This window comes from Nesoenas mayeri (assembly GCF_963082525.1).
Source record: "Nesoenas mayeri genome assembly, chromosome: 8".
NCBI lineage: Eukaryota > Metazoa > Chordata > Aves > Columbiformes > Columbidae > Nesoenas > Nesoenas mayeri.
The window spans coordinates 28,013,166-28,038,005 of record NC_137554.1 but is presented as its reverse complement, the minus strand read 5'-3'; the positions used below and the strand labels follow the sequence as shown (position 1 = coordinate 28,038,005).

The following is a 24,840-nucleotide window of genomic DNA, read 5'->3' as shown; positions in this document are numbered from 1 at the left end:
ATAGAACGTGGTCTCTACGTCAGCATTGTTTATGCTACAGTAATTTTTACAGTTTGGTTTATTCAAAAAATGTCAACTATTTAGAAAAAATACGGACATACGCCACACTTCTACTTTTGTCCAGTGGTTCCCTGGAGTCTGACAACGTGGTCTCTCATTGGGCACACTCTCACAGAAGTCATTTTTATAATTCCATAGAAAGAGTCACCGGCAAAGAGTTACACTGGGTCTAGACCGTTCATACCGCAGCTGCAAAGAGGTCCAGTGTCAACAAGTCTCTTCAGTTTCTCTAGGAATGAGAACCAGGGGGGTCTCCCTCCCTCTTGATGCTTACCATATATGAGATTCACAGTGTGTCATTTTGATAACACCTACTCCTCCTCCCAGCCGCCGATAGTTCATCCCACCGTACAACCTGCAAATACAAGGTTTCAGTGGTCACGCTGGTCCAGCTCCTTCACGTATCTACTAGAGGGAAGACAGAACCAGCCCTTGTAAGCACAGTTACCCTCTTGTTAACCTTCGGGTAGGGCGGACCGTGACAAGTTAGTTGGGTAGCAGTTGTTTTACATACTTCCAAGGTAAACAGCAGTACTTGCTCATGCATTTCTCTCCCAAAATGGAAATTGCTTCTTGTAAAGGTGCAAATGATCTTCATATGTTAACACAAGAATACCAACTTTTAGGGGAAAAGGGGCTTTTAAAAAGTTTTAATCACCCATTTATTACTGTAGTATAATTGTTACTATATCCACACAGCAGTTTTCTGTTACTTGACTAATCACTTGCTTTCTCCCTGTCTGGTAACGTGTGAGATAGAGAAGAACTTTGAGGGCTGTAGATGACCTTGGGTAACACAAGAGCAAGACTGGGTTTGCTACTTACAAGTCAACTTGTTTCTTTCATATTTCTAATACTCTCAATTCGGATGATCCAACCTAGATGTAACACATCCCAAGCACCATCTGCTTCTCCAAAATACATTACTTTAACAGTGCCTGCATTTCATATGGAAACCTAATCCTATAGACTCCAGCATCCTACTCACTTGAGCTGCATATGCCCCCCTGTGCCACTGAAGTCTGCTGGCAAAAAACAGAAGTTCTTCAGATAGCTCCTACCAATGCAATTTGTTAAACCCAAATTGTGTCCGAAGCATTTCTCAGGCCACAATAATAAAAACATACTTCATAGATCAAGAAGTACAGCAAACAAAAGAAAGAAGACCACAAATGATGGTCAGCTATGTTGAATTCAGTGGGAGAAAAAAAACCCTTCAAGCTAGAACCTTGAACAACCTCCTAATGAACAACCTCCTGGGTGAATGCTCACCCAGGCAGTAACTCCTAGTTCTAGACATCTTATTATTGTTGCTGCCAGTGGAAGTAGTAGCCAGAACCATTCAGCTGTGGAATGTGAAACACGTATTACTCTCTACTCAACTGGTTTTCTCAGCAGTTCAGAAGGTATTCGCTATAGCTCAAACAAGGGGAAGTTCCTCCCCTGCTTCTTATGATGGCTTATCTCAGCAGGAAAGGGTTAATCTACTAGTAATACTAGGCTGGAAGAAATAAGGAGATTAGTTCATTTCTATTCCCCATCCCTGAAAGACTACAAAAGCAGGAAGAATAGAGACAGGAGCCTGACATTTTATACTAGTAAGATTTGGGAATAAATATACAGGCAATTGCTTTCAAGTATAGTTATGACTAGAAAAAAAAATGCAAAATAGCCTTTCTGCTCAGTGTGCATTTTGTGATTCGCAACTTCCTATTATTTCGCTCAGCCTGTAAATCAGATAAAATTCTTCTAATTGCTGTCTTGCCATTTTAAGGGGGAAGAACATTGTATGCCCAAAGTGTTCTGTTCCACCTGCTCCAAAATTATCTCAAAATCAGAGCCTCAACTTGAAAGCAAGAAATGTGTAGGCCAAATTCTGCATCATGACTGTGAGCTCCTTCTAATGGCAAGCTTAGTTTTATGGGGAAGCAGAAGAGACTCAGCCCCAAATAAACAGAATGGTTATATCTCTCTGAATGTGGTCCATTTTTGCTGCATTCAAAAGTGGCACCTAAATTCAAACTAGGCTTTGGTATGACCTTTTGCTTGCTACCCAACAAACCTGCTAAGTCACTTATATTCTCTGGGCCTCAATAACCTACCTATACACCGTTTTCCTACCTGTAAAAGATGCAATGAGACTTCATTCATTAAGTGCTGCTCAGATCTATTGGTATACTCGGACGGTAAAAACTATGCAAAACTTGCTCCCATTTTACTTAAAATTGAGTCAAAGGCTGGAATTTAAGCAGAAATCTGCAAGTGGCAGCAGCTACAGCTGGACATCCCTATTTGATTGTTTCACAAACTTAACACTTACCTCCATGTGTTAGCATCTGGATCAAACACCTCGATGGTCTTCAAGTATGTTGTGCCATCAAAGCCTCCCACTGCCATCAGCTGCCCATTCACCACTGCGAGGCCAACCTGCAAAGCAACCATCACACATAGTAGCTATTTAGCTGGGATGTCCTGAAAACAAGGGTTAAAAATCAAAATATTAATAAAAGGATTTAATAACCATGTTTGGTGAAAGGCAACCTGTAGTACAGGTCTTTTTTTTGAGGAAAAAGGACAAACAAATAGCTTAAAAATAACAATACACCAAAATATAGACTGTCAAATCAAAAGCAGAAGGTTCCCCTTAATACAATCTACAAGAATTAGAACCACTTGCATGGTAATAGATATATGAAAACCTAAGCCTTTGTCAGCCAAAATTTACTGTGTTCTGAATTGAAATTCTTGATAAAGTATGACATGCACACATCATAATATCAACCAGCCTACAGCCTGGAACACTTGCTTAAACTAGAAACACATATAAGCCCTTAGCCTGCTCCTCTTGGACTAGGGCTTGGACCATCTGTAAACACCTTGGCCTCCGGTCTTTCTATTTTGTCTTTCTGCTGAAGCACAAAACAAAAAATCCCTGAAATCTCCAACAGTTCTGTGGTTTAGGAAGATCACTGCCAGTGAAAAAAATCTCGTGGCATAACAGAAAAAAAAAAAGACAAGATTATAATGTAAAATAGTCCTTGTTTTGGCTTTGAGGATGGTAGAAAGAACTCAGGATGGCTGCAGATACAGATGCATCTGTTTAGCAGTTTCTACAGAAAGCAAACATAGAAGCAGCTCAAAAAAGTCAATGCCTAACCAGTAACTAAAAAGGAGTGTTGGACAGCATACAATACGCTTTGAGGACAGAAAAAAATATGTATTCTCTGCCTCCAAAACCAGTGGTTGCTCAAATTGATTCATGCTTGCCTCACCAGACATTGAAATACTAACATAGAATTAATCCACTCTTTACGATATAATCCAGTATCCAATGATAAATATTCATAACATTTCATCTGTCCAAACACCATGACTACTTAAAACACTGTGTTAATCTTTTGTTCACATGTCTACAGGGAGCAGTTGATGAGAACATGCTGTCACTCCCCATACTCACAGGATTCAGTGAAGAGAGGCGACATACTAAGTGAAAGCCTAGAAACCCTGTTCCCACACAGATCTCAAGGCAATTGAAAGAATTGGCTGGAAGTTTGTATCTAAACACATGCTTGCCCAGTTTCCCAGCTCTTTCTTCTGGGCAAGTAGCTATGTTCACATCCTAATTCATCCAAAGTGGGCTGCAGGATGAGACTCAGGTACTGATTTTGATAGTGTTCTCTAACAGTACGTCACAGCGGGTATGGCTACTTCAGCAAGTGAAACCTGAGGAACTCCTCTGTTTCAGGCCTAAGCAGTTGACTCCATATAAAGGCCTAAAACTATTAAAAAAGACCTTCAAATGACTCCAATTTCCCCATTCTCAGACACGTTAAATAACTGTCTAGCACATGACACAAACACTACTTCATTCTCTAGTCTTGCTAAAGAGCTTTGACTTTTTGTAAACCTCTCCCCTCACTGAAGAGAGGTGAAGGTACAGAGACAGCAAGAGAAAAAACCCACAAGATGACACTCCACCCCGTGCTCTCACCACGTGATTACGTGTAGGATACGCAAGCAGATCAAGGCAAACTCACTCCGCTCCGGCGGGATGTCATGGCCACGACAGGAGACCACTGGTTGGTTCGAGGGTTGTATCTCTCAGCACTACTGAGCTCTGTCGTATCATCTCTGCCTCCCACAGCATATATCATGTCTTGGTACACTGCGCAGCCCAGGTGCTTCCTCCTCGTCCCCATGGGTGCAATCGTGTGCCAGCGGTTCTCCTGGGGGTTGTAGCGTTCCACTGCAGAGGAAACGACACATCTTTAGGCAACAGGGTGGGCAGGCAGTGGGGCTTAGCACTTTTGAACCTGCATCCAAAGTACTGCTCAATCTGTAAAGACACTGCCGTTTCCATACACCAAAAATATGATGAACCAGTTTCTCTCTCACACTAATGCTTTTCTTCTACAGAAGGCTTGCTGTTCTCTCTCAAGTCCTACAAAGTCAATCACATTCAGCATCTTCACTCAAGAGTGAGCTGGCAATGCTACAAACTGACCTGGATTACTGTCTTGCAGTAGTTTTACCTTTGGCACTTTTCTTCCTACAGCAGAAAAGGGCTACTGCAGGAAAAAAAAGATGCGCTTGCAACTGTTATGCAAATGATCAAAGTATTTTATTCAGGACACGCTGCCAAATGCAGCACCAAGAAAGAAAAAAAAAACTACACGCAACCAGGTAATAGGGGCTCACAAGCCTAGAGAGTGAATTATTGTATGGTAAAAACCACATTCAAAGCAGAAAAAAAACACAGCAAACTGATGACTAATTCGTTCAACAGCCATCTAGGGACACTAAGGACAAACAGGACAATGACAAGTGCTGACTACAACGAGTGACAGCAAAGGACATACCAGTATTGAGAGGAGAAGTCCCATCAGAGCCTCCCACTGCATAAAGGAAGCCCCCTAGCACAGCCACTGCAACTCCCAGGCGCCTGGTGCTCATGGAAGCCACACGAGTCCATTTGTTTTCTTTGGGATCATATCTGGCAAAAGAACAAATACCAAAGTTTAGTGAAGCATTGACATCTTCAAAGAGGCAGGAAGACTGATCTTCTCTCCAAATAAAAATCCCCATAAATGGTGCAGTACTTACCTCCTCTCCAGCTCACCTGCATCAACTGCACCTTCTAAGAGACCCTCTTCTTCCTGTGCCCCACGTTTTATTTTTTTTTTTTTTTTAATAAAAAAGTACCTTTCCACAATGTTGAGACATGAGACACCATCCTGGCCACCCACAGCATACAGGTAGCCCCCAAGAACTGCTACTCCAACACTGGTCCTGCAGGTGCTTGTGGGGGCCACATCACTGCTCCACTGATTGGTCTTTGGATCATACCTAGAAAAACATACCAAACACCACAAATGACCTGTCTAGGTAGGCTTCAGATTCTCTCATGCTTGGGAGAAACTCCCAAGCAGCAAAACTCGCTGATCTTGAGCTTAAACAGCAACACAGCTACCTGTAAGTTGCATAAAACCCCAGAAGTGATATAACACATGCAACACGTTATTCCAGGAATGTTTAAACTGCAGCTTGAGATGATTCAAACTGAAGATCAAAGGTTCGAGTTCATAAAAGAGCAGGTTACCAGGGACTGCCCGACATGTGGTGACTTTCACCAATGCAAAGAGCAGCAGCCAGAGTTACTCTGCTGGATGTTCTCTGTAGGTCACACTAGAATTCAGACAGCACAGGGACCTCTGCTTCCAGGTAAGAGACGAAGGGAACCAGATGGACTTGGGAAACCAGAAACAGGGAAATATGGTGCACAGGAGAAAAGTGCAGGACATGGGAGATGTAAGGCTAAGGTTATGATTTGAGAAGATGGGGCTATGCAAGGAGATATATGGGAAAAAGAGGAGGCTCAAAAAGGAAAGATATATTTGCATAGCTCATTGGATTTTGGCTGAGATGTAGAGTACTAAGAGTGCTTGAGTCATGTGTCTTTTAGGCCTGGGGATTGACAGCTGCCAGAAACAGCAAACTTGGTAAAGCTTATTTGACTTAAGTTTTCCACGAGTCTAAAACTGACCTATTTTCTTTCTTCTGTCTTAGTGCCAAGGTTCCTTAATTCTCTAGTTACCGCTTCACAATCAAATTCTAGGGTCTTTCCCTCAACATCTAGGAAATGCTTAGTGTAACCTCACCCTCCTCAACGATGCTAAAAAAACAAACCAGCAACTACAAAGGTTAACCAGGATCATCACTCCTCCCCTCAATTATACCCAGACCCATTTCTTATATATGTCTTCCTTATACCAAAGGCTATGGCTTGTCTCATTAAGCTGGGCATAACATGACACAAGTTTTTATGCATGAAGTCCTAGTTCAGCAGTAAACCAACACCAATTTTGAAGAGGTAGGCAAGGGAGAAGGAAATGTAGATAATATGTAACATAAATTTCAGGTTTTCAGCAGAACAAGAACACAGGTGGCAAAATGAACTAATTTTTAAGAGGCAGCACCCAGGCTTAAAAATTCAGAGTTAATATTTTGCATGTTGGGCTTATGCAGACCTACCTTTCTACACTGTTAAGGTAAGAGGAACCATCATGGCCCCCCACAGCATAGAGGAGATCATCTAGAACACTGACTCCAACACCACAGCGTCTTTTGCTCATGGAAGCCACCATCCGCCACTCGTTGGTTTGAGGGTCGTAGCGCTCGACACTGGAAATTGCATCCCCGCTACACCAGCCCCCCACTGTAGGAACCAAACACAAGAAACAGCATCACAATAACGCACTGACCTCACGTACTGTTTGCGCGCCTGGTATAAATAATCCCTCTGGACTTTGTCAGCCTTAATCCTACAGCCCCATCTCTGAGTTACTTATTCTGAGGATTATAATTAGAAGAGAGAATGTGATTTTCAAGAGGATTAACATAAGTTTGGAAGTACTGTGGCATTCAGAGCAGCAAAGTAATCACACAAGTAAGAAAGCATAAGTTAACTCAAATCTATAAGTATTCATGCACAGGTCACTTCAGAAATATGCTGTGAAGACTGGTCTTACAGGAACACTAAAAACCCAGCTTGAGTCTCCTGAGCTCAGCCAGCAGGAGCTATACATACCTGCAAAGAGCACTTCTCCACAGCGGATGGGTTTGCGTGGTCTAGTTCTTGGTCCTTGCATCAGTGGCCGCTCTTGGGGCAACAGCAGATAGTTTTTAGCTTCATCCACTAGATCCCTGTGCGAGACAGGAAGATATTCATCCCCAAAGTTCACCACCAGTCTCAGAAGGTATAAATCAAAACCAATGGCAAGAGCAGTCAGCACTAGTCATGCACTTCAGATATTCAAAAATCACTTAAGTGCATGAATAGCTCTAGTCAAAACGTGCACTGTCACCTAAATACTCATCAGTTGTTTACAAGCCATGTACACAGTGACAGCAGTAGACCAGTATCAATATTTGGCCGGAGTTAACAACAGATATTGCTTGCTATAAAGACTGATTAAAAAACATACGACAAGATTTGTCAGGCTTACAGTGCAGAGCAGACAAACCCAGCCTGCCTCAAGCTAAAACTTATCAGTTGTTTTGCCTAGGAACGAAACAGGAGTTGAAAACCACACAAATACATAACACACACACACACATGACCAATAGATGGAGATAGTACCCTTGTGATGAATATTTTCTCCATCAGCTCTGGCCAGCTCACACTGTCCATCCATTCATGACTTGCCACCTGGACTAATCCTAATATTCCAAACCCTTGAATAAAACAAAAAAAGAAAAAAAAAGTCCTCCTTCCCTCTAGAAATGTGGAATTTCCCCAGTACGAATCCTTATTCAGGAATAGATCAGCTTAGCCTATGCCCTGAACATTTTACATCAAGCACAAGAAAAACTGCGTGCTTTAGAGATGATACAGAACACCATAGAACCAGGAAAGTGAAACTCATTGCACAAGAGGAGGAAACTAGAGTTTCCCTGCACTAGCATTGTGGAAAATAGCAGAATCTAATCCCAGAGTCCAATTCGGTTATCATCAAAGTGCAGACTTTTACATAAAAATCTACTTTAAGTCCTAATGAGATCACAAATACCATGCAAGTGGAAAGTTGTAATGAAAGGCCATGACTAGAGAACCAAAAGGTTGAAATGGAAAACACACTGAAGGGTATTTTACCAACAGTCAAACTGCATGCTCGAAGTTTGCTATTTCACTGAAAGAACAAAACACTTCAAGGGCACACTACTGACTATTATGCAAATAGAAAACACTCTCTTGCATCTCTTCTCCTCCCAGTTGCAAAAGAGGAAATTGAGATATCACCCATTTATCACTGACAAAGTAGCACAGTTTGAGAGAACAGATGCAAACACAACGAAATGCAATCCTGTAAATCAGTGAGGAGATTTACCGGCATTCCTCATCGCTCTTAATAAGTGGGTCAGAACCCACTGTACCCACAAGAAACTTGGGACTCAGCAGCGGTAGACGGACATGCTGCAGGACCTAAAACACAAAACAGAACACAGATGGTAAACCACAAATACCCAGAGATGCAAGAAGCCAAATGGAAAACAATAGTGGCTAACAAATTTTAATAGAGTTAATAATTCCTCTGGCAAACATGCACAGTCATTTACACATTCAAAGCCTGGCATTTTAGTTAAATGCAGCTCATCTTACAGCACCTTTGCCTTTTCACTGTACCAATTTAGATATCCAGCAGAAAATCAGTCTTTCAAAGGGGACAATCCACTGGATCTATTAAGAGCTGATAACAAGGTCACAGTTGAAAATCATTAGAAAATTACAGATGTCAATATGTCTGCCTGATACACTACTTTATTTCGAAGTTTTATCAACCATTTAGTGGTATTGTGCAGTAAATGAGCAATAGCAAATAACATGGCTTTCACAATGGTTCAGAATTTAGAGGTATAGACAGAGAAGTGCAAAGAGGGAAATAGTTACAAGAGCTCTAAGAGCTACCTTGAGAACAGCAGTTTTTTCTGGTTTGTTTATTTAAAACAATTTTCAAAAGCTTTCCACTAAGTAAAGCTGCATTTAATGTCTATTTCCAAAGCAGAAACACTGAGGCAGGCAGACTCTCACCTCTTTTGATCAGAAAGCCTGAGACTTCAGAGGCTTTCCAGCTGACAGCTTTGTCAGAATGGGTACTTCTCTGCGAAATGCCTTGCCTTAGATGAAGCATCATATTTCAACAAAACCATTCTGACAAGCTCCAGTATAAGATCGTGAGGGCTGATGCATAAATCAAACAGCAGAGCTTAACGATACACTGCAAACGAAGACAAGCTTTTTCTTACCCATTATTTTTTTTTTATACAACACTCAAAGCAATGCAGGCAGGTTTGTCTGGACAGAATACCACAGTGATCTAGTTTGGCAAGTCCTACCTGGAAGCAATTTAACAAAGCCCCTATTGAAGGCTCTAGCGACTGCACCTTCAAGCTGAGACGAAAGGAAAGCGCAAGCCACCTAAACAAGGTGGAAGTCAGAGAACTACTGTGGCTTTGCATTTGTTCAGAACAGTGACGCTGTTGTGGCACCACCGTATCAGCCCTCCTTACTTTTCTGCTGGATAAAGCGGTTTTGAATGTTTCTGAGCTCAAGATTACCTGCGGCAGCTGGGGTCTTCTCTCCTGAATGCTGTATTTCACCCAGGCCATCACCGCGTTGAACACCTGCTCTTCGCTGCGAACGTTTAACTCATCACTGGATATGATGTCTATGAGCTGGTTGGCAGGGAGCAGCATGAACTCCTCGCTCTCCATTACCTGGTTAAACGAAAAGAGAAAAGAAAATAAAGAAAATAAGGAGAGTGGCTGAAGTACCAGAGCCATTTGCCACTCCAGCTCTTCAGGAGATACAGCCCATTTGAATTCAGAGTCTAAAGGACTGATCCAATAAAGTGGCCAATACTCACCAGTTTCGACATCAACACACGTGAAGGGTTTGCTGCACAGAGCAGAATGCCGTCCCTAGCAACACAACAAAGACACTTCTACGTGGGGGTGCAAGTGAAAGAGTATTTCACACAAAGTTGTTTTGTGGGACACTTTTAAAGGATTAAACCACAGAACACACTGATCAGGTTTCAAAATTGAGGAAAAACAAAGCCCTTCTTTAAAATTACTCTCCTTGTCTGCCACGTCTAATATATAAAGCAGAAATAAAAATGTTGCATAGGTGATAAAGACATGACTGAAAAGCTGAATCTTGAAGAGAGAGGCTCTAATCTCAAGAAATCCAAAACAGCACAAAAATAAGAGTCCCAGAAACAAGTTACCAGAGGCCTTGTAGAGGACATGGGAAGTCTTCCTTAATGCCAATTTGTGGCAGAACGGGCAATATTTCAGGAGAGGTAGATGGACTCATTTGATCCTGCCTCTTGTTTGCCCTAAATATATATACATAGAGTATGCACAGGTCCAGATGCACTTAAGAGGGAATCAGAGCCTCCCCAAGGCACCAAAGACTGATGTCTCGTTAAATTCAAGCCACTGACAATGTGCAAACACGTTAATTCCTTTGGTTCCCCACGATAGGGACTGAATTTCTCGGGAGGCTTTAGCTGCCGCTGAAGGATGGTTCGCACCACATGTGTCAGTCTGCGACTGCCCAGAGAGGTTCCAGACCTCACACACAACCACGTCTTCTGCAGCGATACCGGGTGGACAGGAAAGACGCAAGAATAGAAATAAATACAACTGGAAAAATGGTTTGATTGATAATTGTCAGCTCAGCTTCCCTACAAGCATTCCCAGTCCACAGCAGTAATCTCCGAGAGGTTCAGTGACAGAAAATAACTGAATATGACCTTGTCCTTATCATCTGCAACCGCATTAGAATTTCAGGACTTATTTTAAGATCTGCAGCATAAACAAAAGAAAAATGCATTATTGACACAATCATCTCAACAGCAGTTGGCTGTGCAGTCCTTTTACCTAAAGAAACTAATTAAAGCACTGAATGAATATACAGAAATTACAAAGTAGTGACAACAGCAAATATAGTTAAAAGGAACATGAGAGACAGTGAGATCGGTTACCAGACTTTGGTCTAGGTTGCCCACACATCTCTTCAAGCCTTAGAAAAAGAATGGGGTTGGCCATTAAAGATCTTTATCAGCATTCTTCCATAGTCTCCCTCTGTTATACAAGGTCTAGCTTATGTCTCAACTTTACCCTGACAGTTTTAAGCGCAGCCTCAGACTCTGAAAAAAGAGGTGCTGGAAACTGAGGAGTTGAGGATGGTCACCTAGACTCCCCCTTTCACCCGCAGAAAACCCAGTTGCATCGACGGCCTCGTAAAACTCTGGAAGCACTCCAGCAAACCAGGTTATTACTACTGTGCAACTTCTTAGTTTACATAGTAAAACAAATAATTATTTGAAATGCTTTGGCTTATTTTGGCTTAATTATCAGGACACTAATAATTATCTGACTAATATTAATGGTCTATTTGACTGACTTGCTTACTCAACAAGAATTGGATGGGCTCCATTTCCTCTGCAGTTTTCATGCGCATTACTGCTTTTACAAACAGATAGCATAAATGTCAGAGTATACAATATGGAGCGCAATTTCTGTCTGTTGATAGAAAGTACAAGTTGTTCAACCTTAAGTATATTTTTTTTCCCTTCACACAGATGTCAGAGACCAAACAAAAAAATATGGAGGACGTTCCTGTACAGCAGAGTTGTTAATAGAAACATTTCACATTACATGCACAAGATTCACTGGGGGTTTTAGGCAACAAATTGAATTGAGGGGAACAGAAAACTTGGAAAAACATTTTACCAAGAAGTTAATGATGTCATGCAGCAATACGCATAAAAATTAATAGAACTAGAGGTTAGCACAGCAGAGGACATGAAGCAATTCAGACTGCATTCAAAGTAACTGCATGGGTTGGCTCAGTGCCTGGTGCTTAATATTTCACATTGCCACTCAGGAAATTCCCACCTCGCATTTCTTTTTGCCAGCTTGGAGGAACAATGACCATACGGTCTCTGCCGAGAAAGGCACATTTTTTATCAGTTCTCAGCCTCCACTGTGGAGGATGATGAAGCAGCCAAGTCACTGGCTTCCATCAGGGATTACCAATCCACTTTCCAGACAGAAAACAACAGCAGAACAGAATACAAACCCAACAAGCAGCACCATTAAAACTGTTTGCAGAGAAACAGTGGAAGCAAAATGAATGATCATTAAGGATGAAGAGCTGCAAAACTCCCACGGAACTGAAAGGGACACCAAAACCTGTCCAGGCCAAATAGTGCTCTCATCTAAGCAACTGTTTTCCAGAGGCCATGATTCAGTTAAGCCAACTATAATTTGCAGCATCTTTGAGGAGGAGAGTGTTTTCTCAAGTCCAAAATTTTTGCCTTTGTGAGCTTTCCCAGGGATAAGGAAGAAAGCAAGCTGTCTTCAAGGCACTGCACAAGAACTTCACAGAAGGCAGCTCTTAACAGCCAGCTGCGTGTATTAATGTGAAAACAACTTAAAATTGTTATGCTGTTAAAAAGTTATTTAGAGGCTTGTAAGCATGTCCTACTTATGTAATAACGAGGAGAGCACAGATTTAACCATTAAAATGACCAAGCATTGAAAACAACCAACCATCTGGTTACCATCCTGCTCCCCAAAATCCTATTTTATAGTCTTTATGGTTAGGAAAGATGTATTTAATTGCAACTTCTAGAGTAAACTGATGTCAAATATCTATAGTTAGATACCAAATATTGTCTCTAATGTGTTTAACAGTCAAGTTCAATTGTGCTTGCTTCTGCTCATAATTTTCTTAAGTACTACCTGACTGAAATTAATACAATTCCAAACTGCTTCCTGCAGGGAAAAAAAGTTGGCAAGCTGCAATCAATCACAGCACTTACACACTGCCGCTTCTCTGGGGAAACTAAATTAGCACCAGGACTTGATAACTAGTTACTCCCTCTGGAAAGGATCTACCTGTGAAGTGGGTAGAAAGAGGAGATTTCTCCACAGCAGGCTACCCATTCCAAGGGACAGAAAAATGCAGTTTTTGGAAAAGGCAAGAGATTATCAGGGGAAGAGGCTTTCATGCTGAGCACACTCCTAGCGTAGCTGCTTACAAAACATGCACAAATGCTTGCCCCTCCAACCATAGCTCTGGAAAGGCACCATTGAATGTTGAGCTCTTTTCTGCATCTGAGTTGTAATGGTTAAGTAAAGACCCACTCTTCCTCATGTTGTTCACAGAATCCTAAATTATTATGCTGATCCTTCCCTGAACCAGTTGCTGACAATTTTTTCCCTAAATAATCAGCTAGGAAGAATTAACAAAGGAAGAGAGTCTTGAGTTTATAAAGGTCAGCTACAAAATTACACTTTTGAATTACTTTCATACAACTTCTGCTGAATAATGGATGCAAAATCCTAGTTCTGCTACAGCAAGGGAGTTGAAGACTCCACTGAGGCAGCTCTATGCTCCCCCATACGCCCACTTTCTCAATCCCTAAACTCAATATCAATTTTTTTGGTTCTATTAATGTATTGTCCTCACTTTAACACATATCTCCCCTCCAACCATGTAGAATTTCTGAAAGTGCAGTGGAATGTCACACCATGTCAGATACAACACCAAACTCCAACTACACCTGCAACCCTGCCCTCCACATAGCATTTGTGATACAACTCTAAGAGAGGAAATTCTGTGGATCATATACAGCTGTGGATGTATACGCTGTGGATCATACACAAATCACGAGTGCAACGCAGTCCTGCAAGTACCTCTTCCCTTCTTCTTCCAGAACTAATGTCTGGCACTCACAGCTATTAGGGCACACAGCAGGATTTGGAAAGAAGCACAAAACAAGAGCTGCCCAGGCTCTCGCAGGACACCACATGTTTTACACCACAACTCCAGCACACCAGCTTCTTACCTCCTGGAAGTTGTGCTGTGTGAACTTGTCAGCGATCCTCAGCAGCTCCCGGCACGAGTGAGTGTCAGCAAAAGCTCGGATGCCCAGGCAATTGGAAGGGTCCAACTGTCTCTTAAGGAACTCGCAGCAGGCCTCCTGGATCTCGGCCAGCTGGAGAAGGCAAGCAGCTGGCAACAAGGTCTGGACATTCCCCTCTTCCACGGTGATCTGAGAGGTGTACGCAAAGTCAATCAGCAGCTCCATGGCCCTTTCGTCGATGTCTCTGATGACGACTTCTGTCTGCCGGCTCTCTGCCAGCTCCCCGGTGAACATGGCTCGGAAGTAAGGGCTGCAGGCCGACAGAATCACCCTGTGGGCGTAGATCTTCTTTGCGCCAACTACTAGGACCACATCGCATAACTCCCGGTGCTTCCGGAGAAGATTGATGACTTCTAAAGTCTGTCGAGGGTGCTTGTCGGAGATGTAGGGCATGCGAGCAGGCTGTGGCACGCCTTCTGGCAGTTTGTTGGGATCTCCGAGTGTGCAACGGCTGGTCACATCCATTCCGGTCTCTCCTGGTCGAGTGCTGGTACACCTGCAGTGGAGGAAGCCATAAGACAGGACCATTGTCAACTAATCTACCACCAACTGTCAGCCAAAGCTCTACGGCTCGCACTGATTAACGAGCACAAAAACCAGCAGTGTCCGTAGCTTTGTGTTGGAACGTGGAAACAAGCACGTGATCCCATGAGAGAGGAATCCTTCTCAAATCAAAGTGCACCTAGGAGTAAACAAATGCCAGTTTGCAACAGGCTTATATTTATACCTATTTTTATATGCTTTCCATGACACAGCCCTGTAATATCCAACTACACATACATATTTAACCGAACCTCATAATAGCCTTGTGTAGTAGAGAAGCATTATGCCCATTTCATAGAGAATGACTCAAAGCAGAAGATTAGCTGACCTGCCCATTGTCACTTGAGTTTTCTTTGACAGAACTGGAGAATCCCACCTGCATGATTTAACCAAACTCCTCTGTTCTTCTACCTACATTTTTGATAGGGTCGCTCATCACTGTGATATCTGAACATACTAAACTGTCACAGCCCATCATAGTAACTTAAAATGGCCTGCAGCCTACCACAACTGTCTTTCAGGTTCACAGAATATCCATTCAATCATCATGTCTTCAGATATTTTTGAATTATAGAAGCTTCTGACTCAATCCCCCTTCCCCAACACATTTCAACAGAAGGTTAATCTTCCCCAAGAATGACAGACTAAGAACTGCAGAAGGCAATTGGGAATATCAGAACAATCAGGAAAAAAGTCAGAACAAAGTATCCGCAACTATTAGCCTACCAAAAAAGGAAGAACATAAAGTCAAAATGGTAACTTTAGAGATGAGGAACCACTTAAGAATATATAAACCAAGTTCCTGGCACAGAGTAGGAAAAACATTCTCCCCTCCCAGCTCCACATGCAATGTTCTAGCTACCCAATATCTTTCTTTACAAAAGTTGGGGTACCTTTTCTTTGTCCCTCACATCTCTGAGCAGATGTCAGCTCTACCACAGTTTAAGTGCAATATCCATCTGCACAGCAGCACAACAATGCTGACAGATTAGACTTTGCACCATATATACTAACTGGAGAGAAGAGGAATGCAGTATTGCCCCGAGCCCTTCTGCAGCTCTGCTGGGATGAACCAGGATGACACAGCTCATACTTCACTTTGCAGATATATCTGCCTACAGTCCAGGTTTTACCATCATGTTATGACCGAAATCTGTGCTAAACAAGAAGAACTAAATCTATTTTCAGCAATCAGACTTAATAAGCAGATCAGTGCACACATAACTGAGATGCCGTTTTGCATGTTTGGAGCATATTTGAAGTTCTGCCACGTATCATATGAACAATTATTAAAAAGACCCATCAGCAGCAGTGACACATCAATTACTACAAAAATAAAGAAAATATAGGAAACTATTGCCTATTCCCACTTCAAAGGAAAGCCATCACTTACACCAATTAAAGCATACTGAGCAAAATATCAGAATACTGATGGTTATGAATTATCCAGCAAGTGCACTTGCCATTGGAGATGTATTGGAAGACCCAATACATCTTATTCATTACAAGCTTCACTGGTGCACTGGCATTTGTGAACTGTCACCACCTCACTTTGTTCACACTAAGAGTTAAAAAGAAATCTATGTTTGCTTTGCCATTGCTCAATGTACTTTGCAGCATGCTTGACGGAATTAGAAAAATAACTCACATCTTTTCCTCTCATTATTATGTCAAATGCACTTTCTAACCACAGGGAAACCAGACTCTTTGCAGCAGCTCAAATTATTCACTTGCATCTTCGCCTGTTTTCCCATTCCCCACACACCCTCTCCTTGATCACCACATTCCGATGTTTCAGACCATTACCTCTCCCTCCTATCTTAGTTGCACAGATCCAGCTGGGTCTCCCCTCTGGGTTTTGATACTTCTTCAAGTTCAGCCTCTGCACCTTAAATGCCTCGTTTTTTTAATCCCCACTCCATCTTTTTTACATTCATGACCATTCTCCTCCGACACCTCTGACAAATCCTTCTGCTGTTACACTGCCTCTCGCTCACCTCCACCCACTCTTGTCCCTCACAATCCAAATTCACCTGGTGGGGTTTGACAACCATTTCCAAAGTTCTTCATGAATAACGCAGCTAAACTCTCCCTCACAGCAGCATACGCAAGCTAAGTTTAACGGTACCCCCACAAAAACCCCAAGAAACCGTGGCTAAAAAATCAGTTTACCTAATTGGCTTACTTAGCAACTAAGGCCAGAGGGTAACTAATTTAATCCCTCTACCAAGAGATGGAAAAAGGTGGTGACAAAACCCCCCTGTAGAGTCCAGCTCTTGCTAAGCAATCCAAATGGATTTTATTGTGCATTAGGGGTTTCAAGCAATGTCAAACCAATCTTGGGAAGAAAAAAGAAAAAATAAGAGCCCTATTAAGACACATGCTACTGTAATAATTTGGGGCAGTTTGTCTTGACCAGGCTGTCAGTCAAATCATCTAAGCACAGAACAAGCATTTTTCAAGTAAGAGCCCGTTTCACATAACTAGAGATTACAAGAGGTGGTCTATGTCCACCACAGCATCTCCTTTTGGAAAGCAGAACCCCTTTGTTATGCCTGTAGGCTTTCCTCAGAGACAACTCGCACTAGAAACAACCCTAAAGCAGATCTCAAAGAGCTTTTTGGACTGGAAGTGGTTCTAATTGCAAAAAGATTAGATTAAGGCTATGCTGTCACAAGGAACATAGCGTCCCGTGTCATTCCCATCACCCAAGACTCCGCTGACACACAGCAATGGGGTGGACCAGCTTCTGCCATGTGATTAGTGGCCACATTTAGGCAACAGTCCTAGTCCTTCCTGGCCAGAACAAGATTCTTCTGCCCAAATGAGACGCTGCTGAACACATCTTTAAATTAAGGAAGGAGTCTGGTCAGTGAGACCTGGAGGCATTCCTGCATTGTTCCCATCAGAGTCCATCTGAGTACCTGCATTGTATTCAACCTCCTTCCTCCAGGAGAGAAAGTGCTGCTTAACGATTAAAGAACATTGAATGGACGGGAAAAAGAGTAATAATCAAATTAGCACTCCTGATTCATCCATAACTTATCTCTGGGTGAGGCAGAAGCTAGTGATCAATGGGCTTGGGAATTTCCATACTGGATCAAACCAGATGCTTGATGTTAAGCACTGTGGGTTGCTGCTATACACAGGCACAGAAGTGTGAATTAAAAGGACACTGTCTGATGGCATGTGCCTCCACGAGGATAATAATTTAACCGCATTATGTGTGCATTATGCATATATATGCATAGAGAATGAAATGATGAGTCAGTAGCTTAGAGGTGTGAAAGACAGAAGGCAGCACTTGATTCTCACATGGCAGGCTGGCTGCCTCCCCCCGACACAGCCAAAGCCAAGAGCTGCTCCTGAATACTCAGGGTGATTAAGAAGGGTTGAGGACTGGAAAAGAATTGTGTCTGCAAGGATAAAAGATTCACACTCAGCTATGCAGATATTCTGGGATTAGCTTCCATCAAAATGCAGGGCTGGGGAAATCAGCAAATACAATGGGATTAAGAAAGGGCTGACAAAGGATCAGTTTTTGTAGCACGCTGCTGAAAAGCACAAACGGGAACACTGGCAGTCTGCAACACTGTCAGCTCAATAAATTGGCTGCTCTGCCTCCATTTTATTCAGCTATGCCAGTTCCCAAAAGTTTATTCATTAACACAGGCATCTATGGGACATCCATCCTTACAGAAAACCAAACCAAACCTAATAATACATAGCTAAGAAAAATAGTCTCATACTGTCATAGAGTTCCTTACCTTTCAAGTCAGAGTGGCCTGCATTTTTTTTTCGTTGAAGATAATTTATGTTTTAGCATGAGACTACAGGCAAGCTTTACCACAGTTCAGCAGAAAACAGGCTGACTTAAGGCCTATGAAACCAAAGTCTCAGGCTTAAAATACTGACTGAAATCCAAAAATCACACACTGCTCTACTGAATTTCAGTAGCAACGGATTCTAGTAGCAAATGAAGATAAACCAAACCTGTAGCAATTGCTGTCAACATGTCATTTGAATTTAATGCATACACAAAGAAAATATTTCCTATATTCATTATAGAACTGCTAGAACAATGACCTTTTACTTAGCTCAGCAAAGGGCAATACCTTCAGCAACAGAAGCGACCACCACAACACTGCCGACCAAGTAAATTATTAAAATGTTTTATTGCAGCAATCAATACTCTAGGAACTAGTTAGCTAAAAGTCTGATTATTAGTAAAAATACCACCAACTCCTTTTCTTACCTAGATAGCAAGGTTTAGCTATGCATTCTCAAGGAGGCTGAGCTATGCAAACAAGCAGATAAACCTGACTGCAGTATTATTTTACGTTACTCAAAACAAGAACAGCAAGGATCTACTGTATATGTTCCGATTTTCACTGTTTAGTCTGATTTTCACTGACAGAGCTGAGAAAACTCAGTTTCAGAAAGAATGAGGCTGTCCACATGCAGAACAATGAGGTCATGATGGGTCTCCCAAACCCTTCCTAAGCCTTTTGCAGTTTGTCTTGGGCAAGAGCTCTGTGCAAACAACTGGTTACCTTCCTGAGGGGGTGTGAGAGCTCAAGAACAGCACCCAGGGTCCAGCTGCCCGTGCTCCGGCCAGCTCCGATACCGTACCGCTGTAACTGGGCACCAGGCTGCCACCAAACGGCTGGGTGAGAAGAAACCAGGGGAGCCTCCCTGCTTTTCCTGGGAGCTGCTCAAGCCCTCATACCTGGCCCATATGATATGTACCTGCCCACAGATCCCACTGACACTGATCTGCTTCCCAGTTTCACCTCAGCCCTTCCTCATCAGCACAGACTTGCCTGACGAGCACAGGACTTGGCTGACCCTGCTCATCAGCTCTGGTCTGCTCTCCTTGCTCGATCACTGGAGAGGTCCCTTCTGCCTTGCTTCCACCTTCAGCTAAACCATGTTCTCTTGCTGTTGCCTGACAGCAAGAAATGGACAGCAGGATGACCACGAGCCAGCACTGTGTCCTTGTGGCCAGGAAGGCCAGTGGTACTTGGGGTGGATTAGAAGGGGGGTGGTTAGTAGGTTGAGAGAGGTTCTCCTTCCCCTCTACTCTGCCCTGGTGAGACCACATCTAGAATATTGTGTCCAGTTCTGGGCCCCTCAGTTCCAGAAGGACAGGGAACTGCTGGAGAGGGTCCAGCGCAGGGCAACAAAGATGATGAAGGGAGTGGAGCATCTCCTGTGTGAGGAAAGGCTGAGGGAGCTGGGGCTCTGGAGCTTGGAGAAGAGGAGACTGAGGGGTGACCTCATTAATGTTTACAAATACATAAAGGGTGAGTGTCACAAGGATGGAGCCAGGCTCCAATGGTAGGACAAGGGGTAATGGGTTCAAACTGGAACACAAGAGGTTCCACTTAAATTTGAGAAAAAACTTCTTCTCAGTGAGGGTGACAGACACTGGCCCAGGCTGCCCAGGGGGGTTGTGGAGTCTCCTACTCTGGAGACATTCAAAACCCGCCTGGACACCTTCCTGTGTAACTTCATCTGGGTGTTCCTGCTCCGGCAGGGGGACTGGACTGGATGAGCTTTCGAGGTCCCTTCCAAGCCCTGACATTCTGTGATTCTGTGAAATAACAGCCTGCCCCAACTACCACTTCATTTCTAATGCAAGATAAATCCTCTTTGAACATCAACACATTTTCTCTACTATCATGTTGACAGGAATAGCTGCAATGCCTTCCCTGTTCCAATTGTACTTCCCATCCTCTGAGTGCGGTTCACATTTGATACCAACTCACTGTGTTTACTGAAACAGTACTGACCAATTCTAACTCCCTTCTTCTCGCAGTATCTAACAGGACTCTCACATGTGGTATTAAATGGCTGCAGAGCCCAGAGTAAAAAGATAAAAGCAAGTGCTGCACCATCTGCTTAGCTGGACTTCACAGGAAGATCTGTGAGCCTTAAATCCAATCAGGAACCTTGTATCATTTTCTGCTAAGATACGCAGTAGAATAACAAACAAATTTTAACAATCCACACAGAGGCCCTTAAAACATGCAAACATATTCAAGAACCGACAGCTCTTGACTGTGCTTGTCAGGTTAGACTGCAGCAGTACAATACATTGAGGCAGAGACCAACTGAAAGGTTAACTCAAAAGTAAAGCCACATAAATATGTCAAACGTGTTATCTATGCTCTACCCTGGCTTGCCAGAGAGGGAGGGAATACAAAATATACTGAAAGATCTGGTCTGCATCCATTATCCAAATAAAATTAAAAACCAAAAAAAAAAGCCTGAAGTGTCAGGATCAGCACTATAATAAGCCTCTAATTCTTCAGCCCTGTACTGTTGCCAACCACTATAACGACTCAGTCTGGGCAGCAGACAGAACTTCCATGATAGCAAATCCAAGGCAACAAATTCACATAGAAACCTCAGCACTTCAATCCTCTTCCCTCAATGCAATATGTTGAAAATGGCAAACAAAAATCAATTTAGAACCTCAATTTTCCTATTAGGTACACAAAAAAAATAGAGAGAAAACAAGAACACAAGCCAAGTTACATCGTACATCATTTTGGAAAAACATTTTGATAAATGGAGGACAATATAAGAACCTGAAAAGCTGTGGTTTTACGTTGGTTAAGATTCAAAATAGTCTTCATTGTGGAAGACTAAGACAGAAGAGAGCTCGTCTGCTACTTGTTCCATCTCGGAGAAAAAAAAAAAATCACCGTAAAAGTCACACACAGCTCCTCATTGTCTAAACCACATTTCTTATCTTAGCAAAAATATCAAACAATACACAGCCCCAGTGATGCCCAAACCATGTCCTAAAGTTTACTCATTAGCTTAACTGAAGCAGCACCACAGTCTCTTTTGGCTGCACTTGAGGGGTTAATTTAATTAAACAACACAGGGTCACTCTTCTACGGTTTAAATGACCATTTCTTACCTCCTTACACAGAACCCAGGCTACTGGTTTCTGCAAATGCTGTAGCTAGAAATGCTTTACATGTTCATCTCTAGTTAAAATTCCTTGCCTTCTCTTAGGCGACTGTTTACAGAATTATCCATAATAAAGTTTCCCTACGTTCAACTTTCTAAAGAGCACAGACAGAACAAGCAATCTGCATGAGTTCTCTTTACTTCATGTAGAGGTGTAGAACTTCAAGAAACTTTACTTCCACACAGGCTGTATCACATACAGAAATGTATCTGCTGTTAGGTTTTGCCATGGGATTGCCATCAGATAATGAAAAGCAACTAGAACTAGCAGACAATCCTGTTTGCCAGCCTGCCATCATGCTGATTCACTGTGACCATTTTTTCTCTATATAACAGATAACGTTTCTGACAAAACCACGGCAAGAACCCTCCTGAATTAAACTTCAGCAGCATCTTCAGCTCATTAGAACTGAGGCAGCTGGCATCCATAATTAGAAAAGAAAAATCTCCTTTTCACCCAAGACCTCACTCTATCAAAGGGACTAAACTCCTTTAGTTAAGAGAAAAATAATGGCCTTTAAAAATCAAGTTTAAATTTATTTCCAGACAGTTTACTTCACACAATCTGAATATCTAAGTAATTAAATACTGAATTTTAAATATTATAATAAATGGGGGAAGTAGGGAGGGTGTATGGACAATTACGATAACCTGTGTGTCTATTGCTCCTAACAGCATATTCATTTAAAGACTTTTGGCCTTGTAAATAGTGAATATAAATACATTTAAATAAGGACTAAAGATAAATGCCTTATATTCTAATTCTCTTAGCCAGGCCTTCAAAAAAAAATTATGGTTTAAGCACTTACGAAACCAACTCACATGATTTATCACATTTGGATAAGAGAAGGGCAATTGTTTTTCATATCTTACCTGCGCATTGGCTTTCCGTCCATGCACCGTGAAGAGAAACCTTCACCCTATGCTTCAAGACCTGATCCAAACAAAAAAATAAAGAAAAGGGTGATATGCTGGAGGAAGAGAATCATCTTTCCTTTCTTCAGTCCAGCTCCAGGACAACAGAACTGACCACATCCAAGTACTAATAAGCCTTCAAGCTCTTATCTGTCTATAAAATTCACAGTCTAGATTCACAATGTCTGGATTGCAGAGAATAAAGCAGAATATAATCACCATTAAAAGTGGTTTCACCACAGCTGCATAATGATTCTTTAGGCAAATGAACACACGTATCATAAAGTCAGTAAACAGTCTGCCTCCCTGAATCCTTGAAATTGTTCTACAAAAGAAAAAAGATATCTCAAGTAGCAGGATGCTCGCTCTCACTCCTTGCTCAGAGCCAAGAGGTATCTCTCTCCCTCATACATTTACCAGAGATTTAAGGCAGGCTGGCACCTATTAAACAGCACAGCGCTGCTCAGCAGCTACACTGCAGAGCCAGAATTTCATATAAGATAAAACTTGTGTCTGGAAATTGAAGATAACTATGTGCCCAAGAGGTAGGAGGGATGCTAACAATGGTACTACGTCTGCACAGATTAATGATGCTGCCTGATGCCCGCTACACTTCCACTCCAAATATTCCTTTTCTGAGAGGAATAACAGTTGCAAACTTCACAGGCCTTCCACATTCAACCACTAACATCTAATTCTAATGCAGATTTTACAAGGGCATCACTCATCCCAATTTCATTGTTAATGACTATTCAATTGGGAATAAATTTAATTGATTCATTATTTAAAGCAGTAAGCCTAATGTTTTAGCAAGTAGTAAAAGCACAGAAGCGTGTTTTGCTTCTGTATTGGTATTCAGAGACTTCTTCTCATCAAGAAACGGGAAAACAGTGAAACTATAAGAAAAGCAGTAACAGTATAAGACTGAGTAACTCTTAAAACAAACAGAAGTAACATTTAAAATAGAAAAACTTAAATTTAGGAAAAATAAAGTCATTTCTGGAAGACTGAGACTGTCAGATTGGAGCCCTGCATCCAACAATAAGAAGACATTTTTGGCACAATTTAAATTAAACTACAAAAATGGCTTTGGCTTTATTTGACTCCGGGAACAAGCACCTTATTTGATATGCAACATTCTCCAAGTACATTATCACAGAAACACAAACAGAGCAGTTTGCCAGCTAATGAAGAATAAGCTCAGACTTGCTGCCTCCCATAGTTGCAAATTACTCGGTTCATACCTCCCTGCAAATAAAGCAAGCCAATTCCTCCAGGTTAGGGCATCACATACCAATTTAAATTCGAGCTGTGCGTTCCCAGCCTCTCCCTGATCAGACTTTGCCAGTTTTGCTCCCACCCGTGTGAAGGGGCTCTGGGGACATGCGAGTCCCACGGCATGAACCGGGGGGACACCAGGTGCCCAAGCAGCACCACCACAGCTGCCTTTATGCCAAAACACCCGCAAAAGCCGTTCTGAGCCCTTCGCACATGCTGGGGAACGTGGACGATGCTATTCTTAGACCCCTTGATTGCATCAGATTTAATCCCCTTAAAACCAGCATGAAAAGTCGTCGGAAGAAAAAAATATAATAATAAATAGAAGGGGTTGGGTCTAGAGTCCTGGATTTAACGCTCTCCTCGGCTGACACCACGGTTTTCCCGGCAGAAAGTGGCGCTGTCGCTCCCGCGGGCACAAGCCAGTGTCCGGCCAAGGCTGCCCCGCCGGGACAGGCACCGCTGCCCGCCCGCCCCCTGCCCCGCTCAGCCCCGGCCGCAGCACACGGACACCGGCGGGCACCCGGCCCTCAGGAGGAGACCGTGGCGGCCCGAGGGGCCGGGCACGTTCCCCCAAGCCGCCAACCCCACACCGGCCCCAGGAGCGGAGGGCCCAGCCGCGCTGGGCATCCAGGCAGGGCAGCGCGGCCGGGCCGACACCGCAGCGCCGGCGCCTCCCGGGCTGCAGGGCCCGCAGCCCCGGGAAGCCGAGCCCCGGGAAGCAGCATGGCCCGTGCCGCGGAGACTCACGCCGGGCGCGGGATCCTCCTCCGCCGCAGCCGAGCCGCGCTCCCGCAGCAGCCCCGCCGAGCCGAGCCCACCCCGCCAGGCCCCTCCTCAGCGGCAGGAAGCGGCCCGGCCCCGCGCCCAGGCCCGCCAACCGCCACCGCCGCCAACCGGGCCCAGCCCGCCCCTTCCGCCCCGCCCCGCCTTCCCGCCCAACAGCGGCGGCCAGCGCGCAGCGATCGTGCTCCTGTGCTGGGCACGGGGGAGGCCAAACCTCGGATCCCGGGGTCAGCTTTGGGCCCCTCACTGCAAGAAAGCCCTTGAGGTGCTG

The 24,840-nt window shown here is 43.2% G+C and overlaps 1 protein-coding gene across 1 annotated transcript; it reads right to left on the bottom strand.

Moving 5' to 3' along the window:
* Positions 1-324: 324 nt before the first annotated feature.
* On the bottom strand, positions 325-24,601 carry KLHL20 (kelch like family member 20). The gene is made up of 12 exons (XM_080349232.1): positions 24,534-24,601; positions 22,464-22,524; positions 13,983-14,556; positions 9,676-9,834; positions 8,448-8,542; positions 7,148-7,263; positions 6,592-6,775; positions 5,263-5,406; positions 4,920-5,053; positions 4,098-4,306; positions 2,381-2,487; positions 325-415 (listed from the first exon to the last, which is right to left on the bottom strand). Exons 2-12 carry the CDS (start codon positions 22,484-22,486, stop codon positions 331-333), a joined length of 1,830 nt encoding a protein of 609 aa, XP_080205358.1. The 5' UTR covers positions 22,487-22,524; positions 24,534-24,601; the 3' UTR covers positions 325-330.
* Between the last annotated feature and the right edge of the window lie 239 nt (positions 24,602-24,840).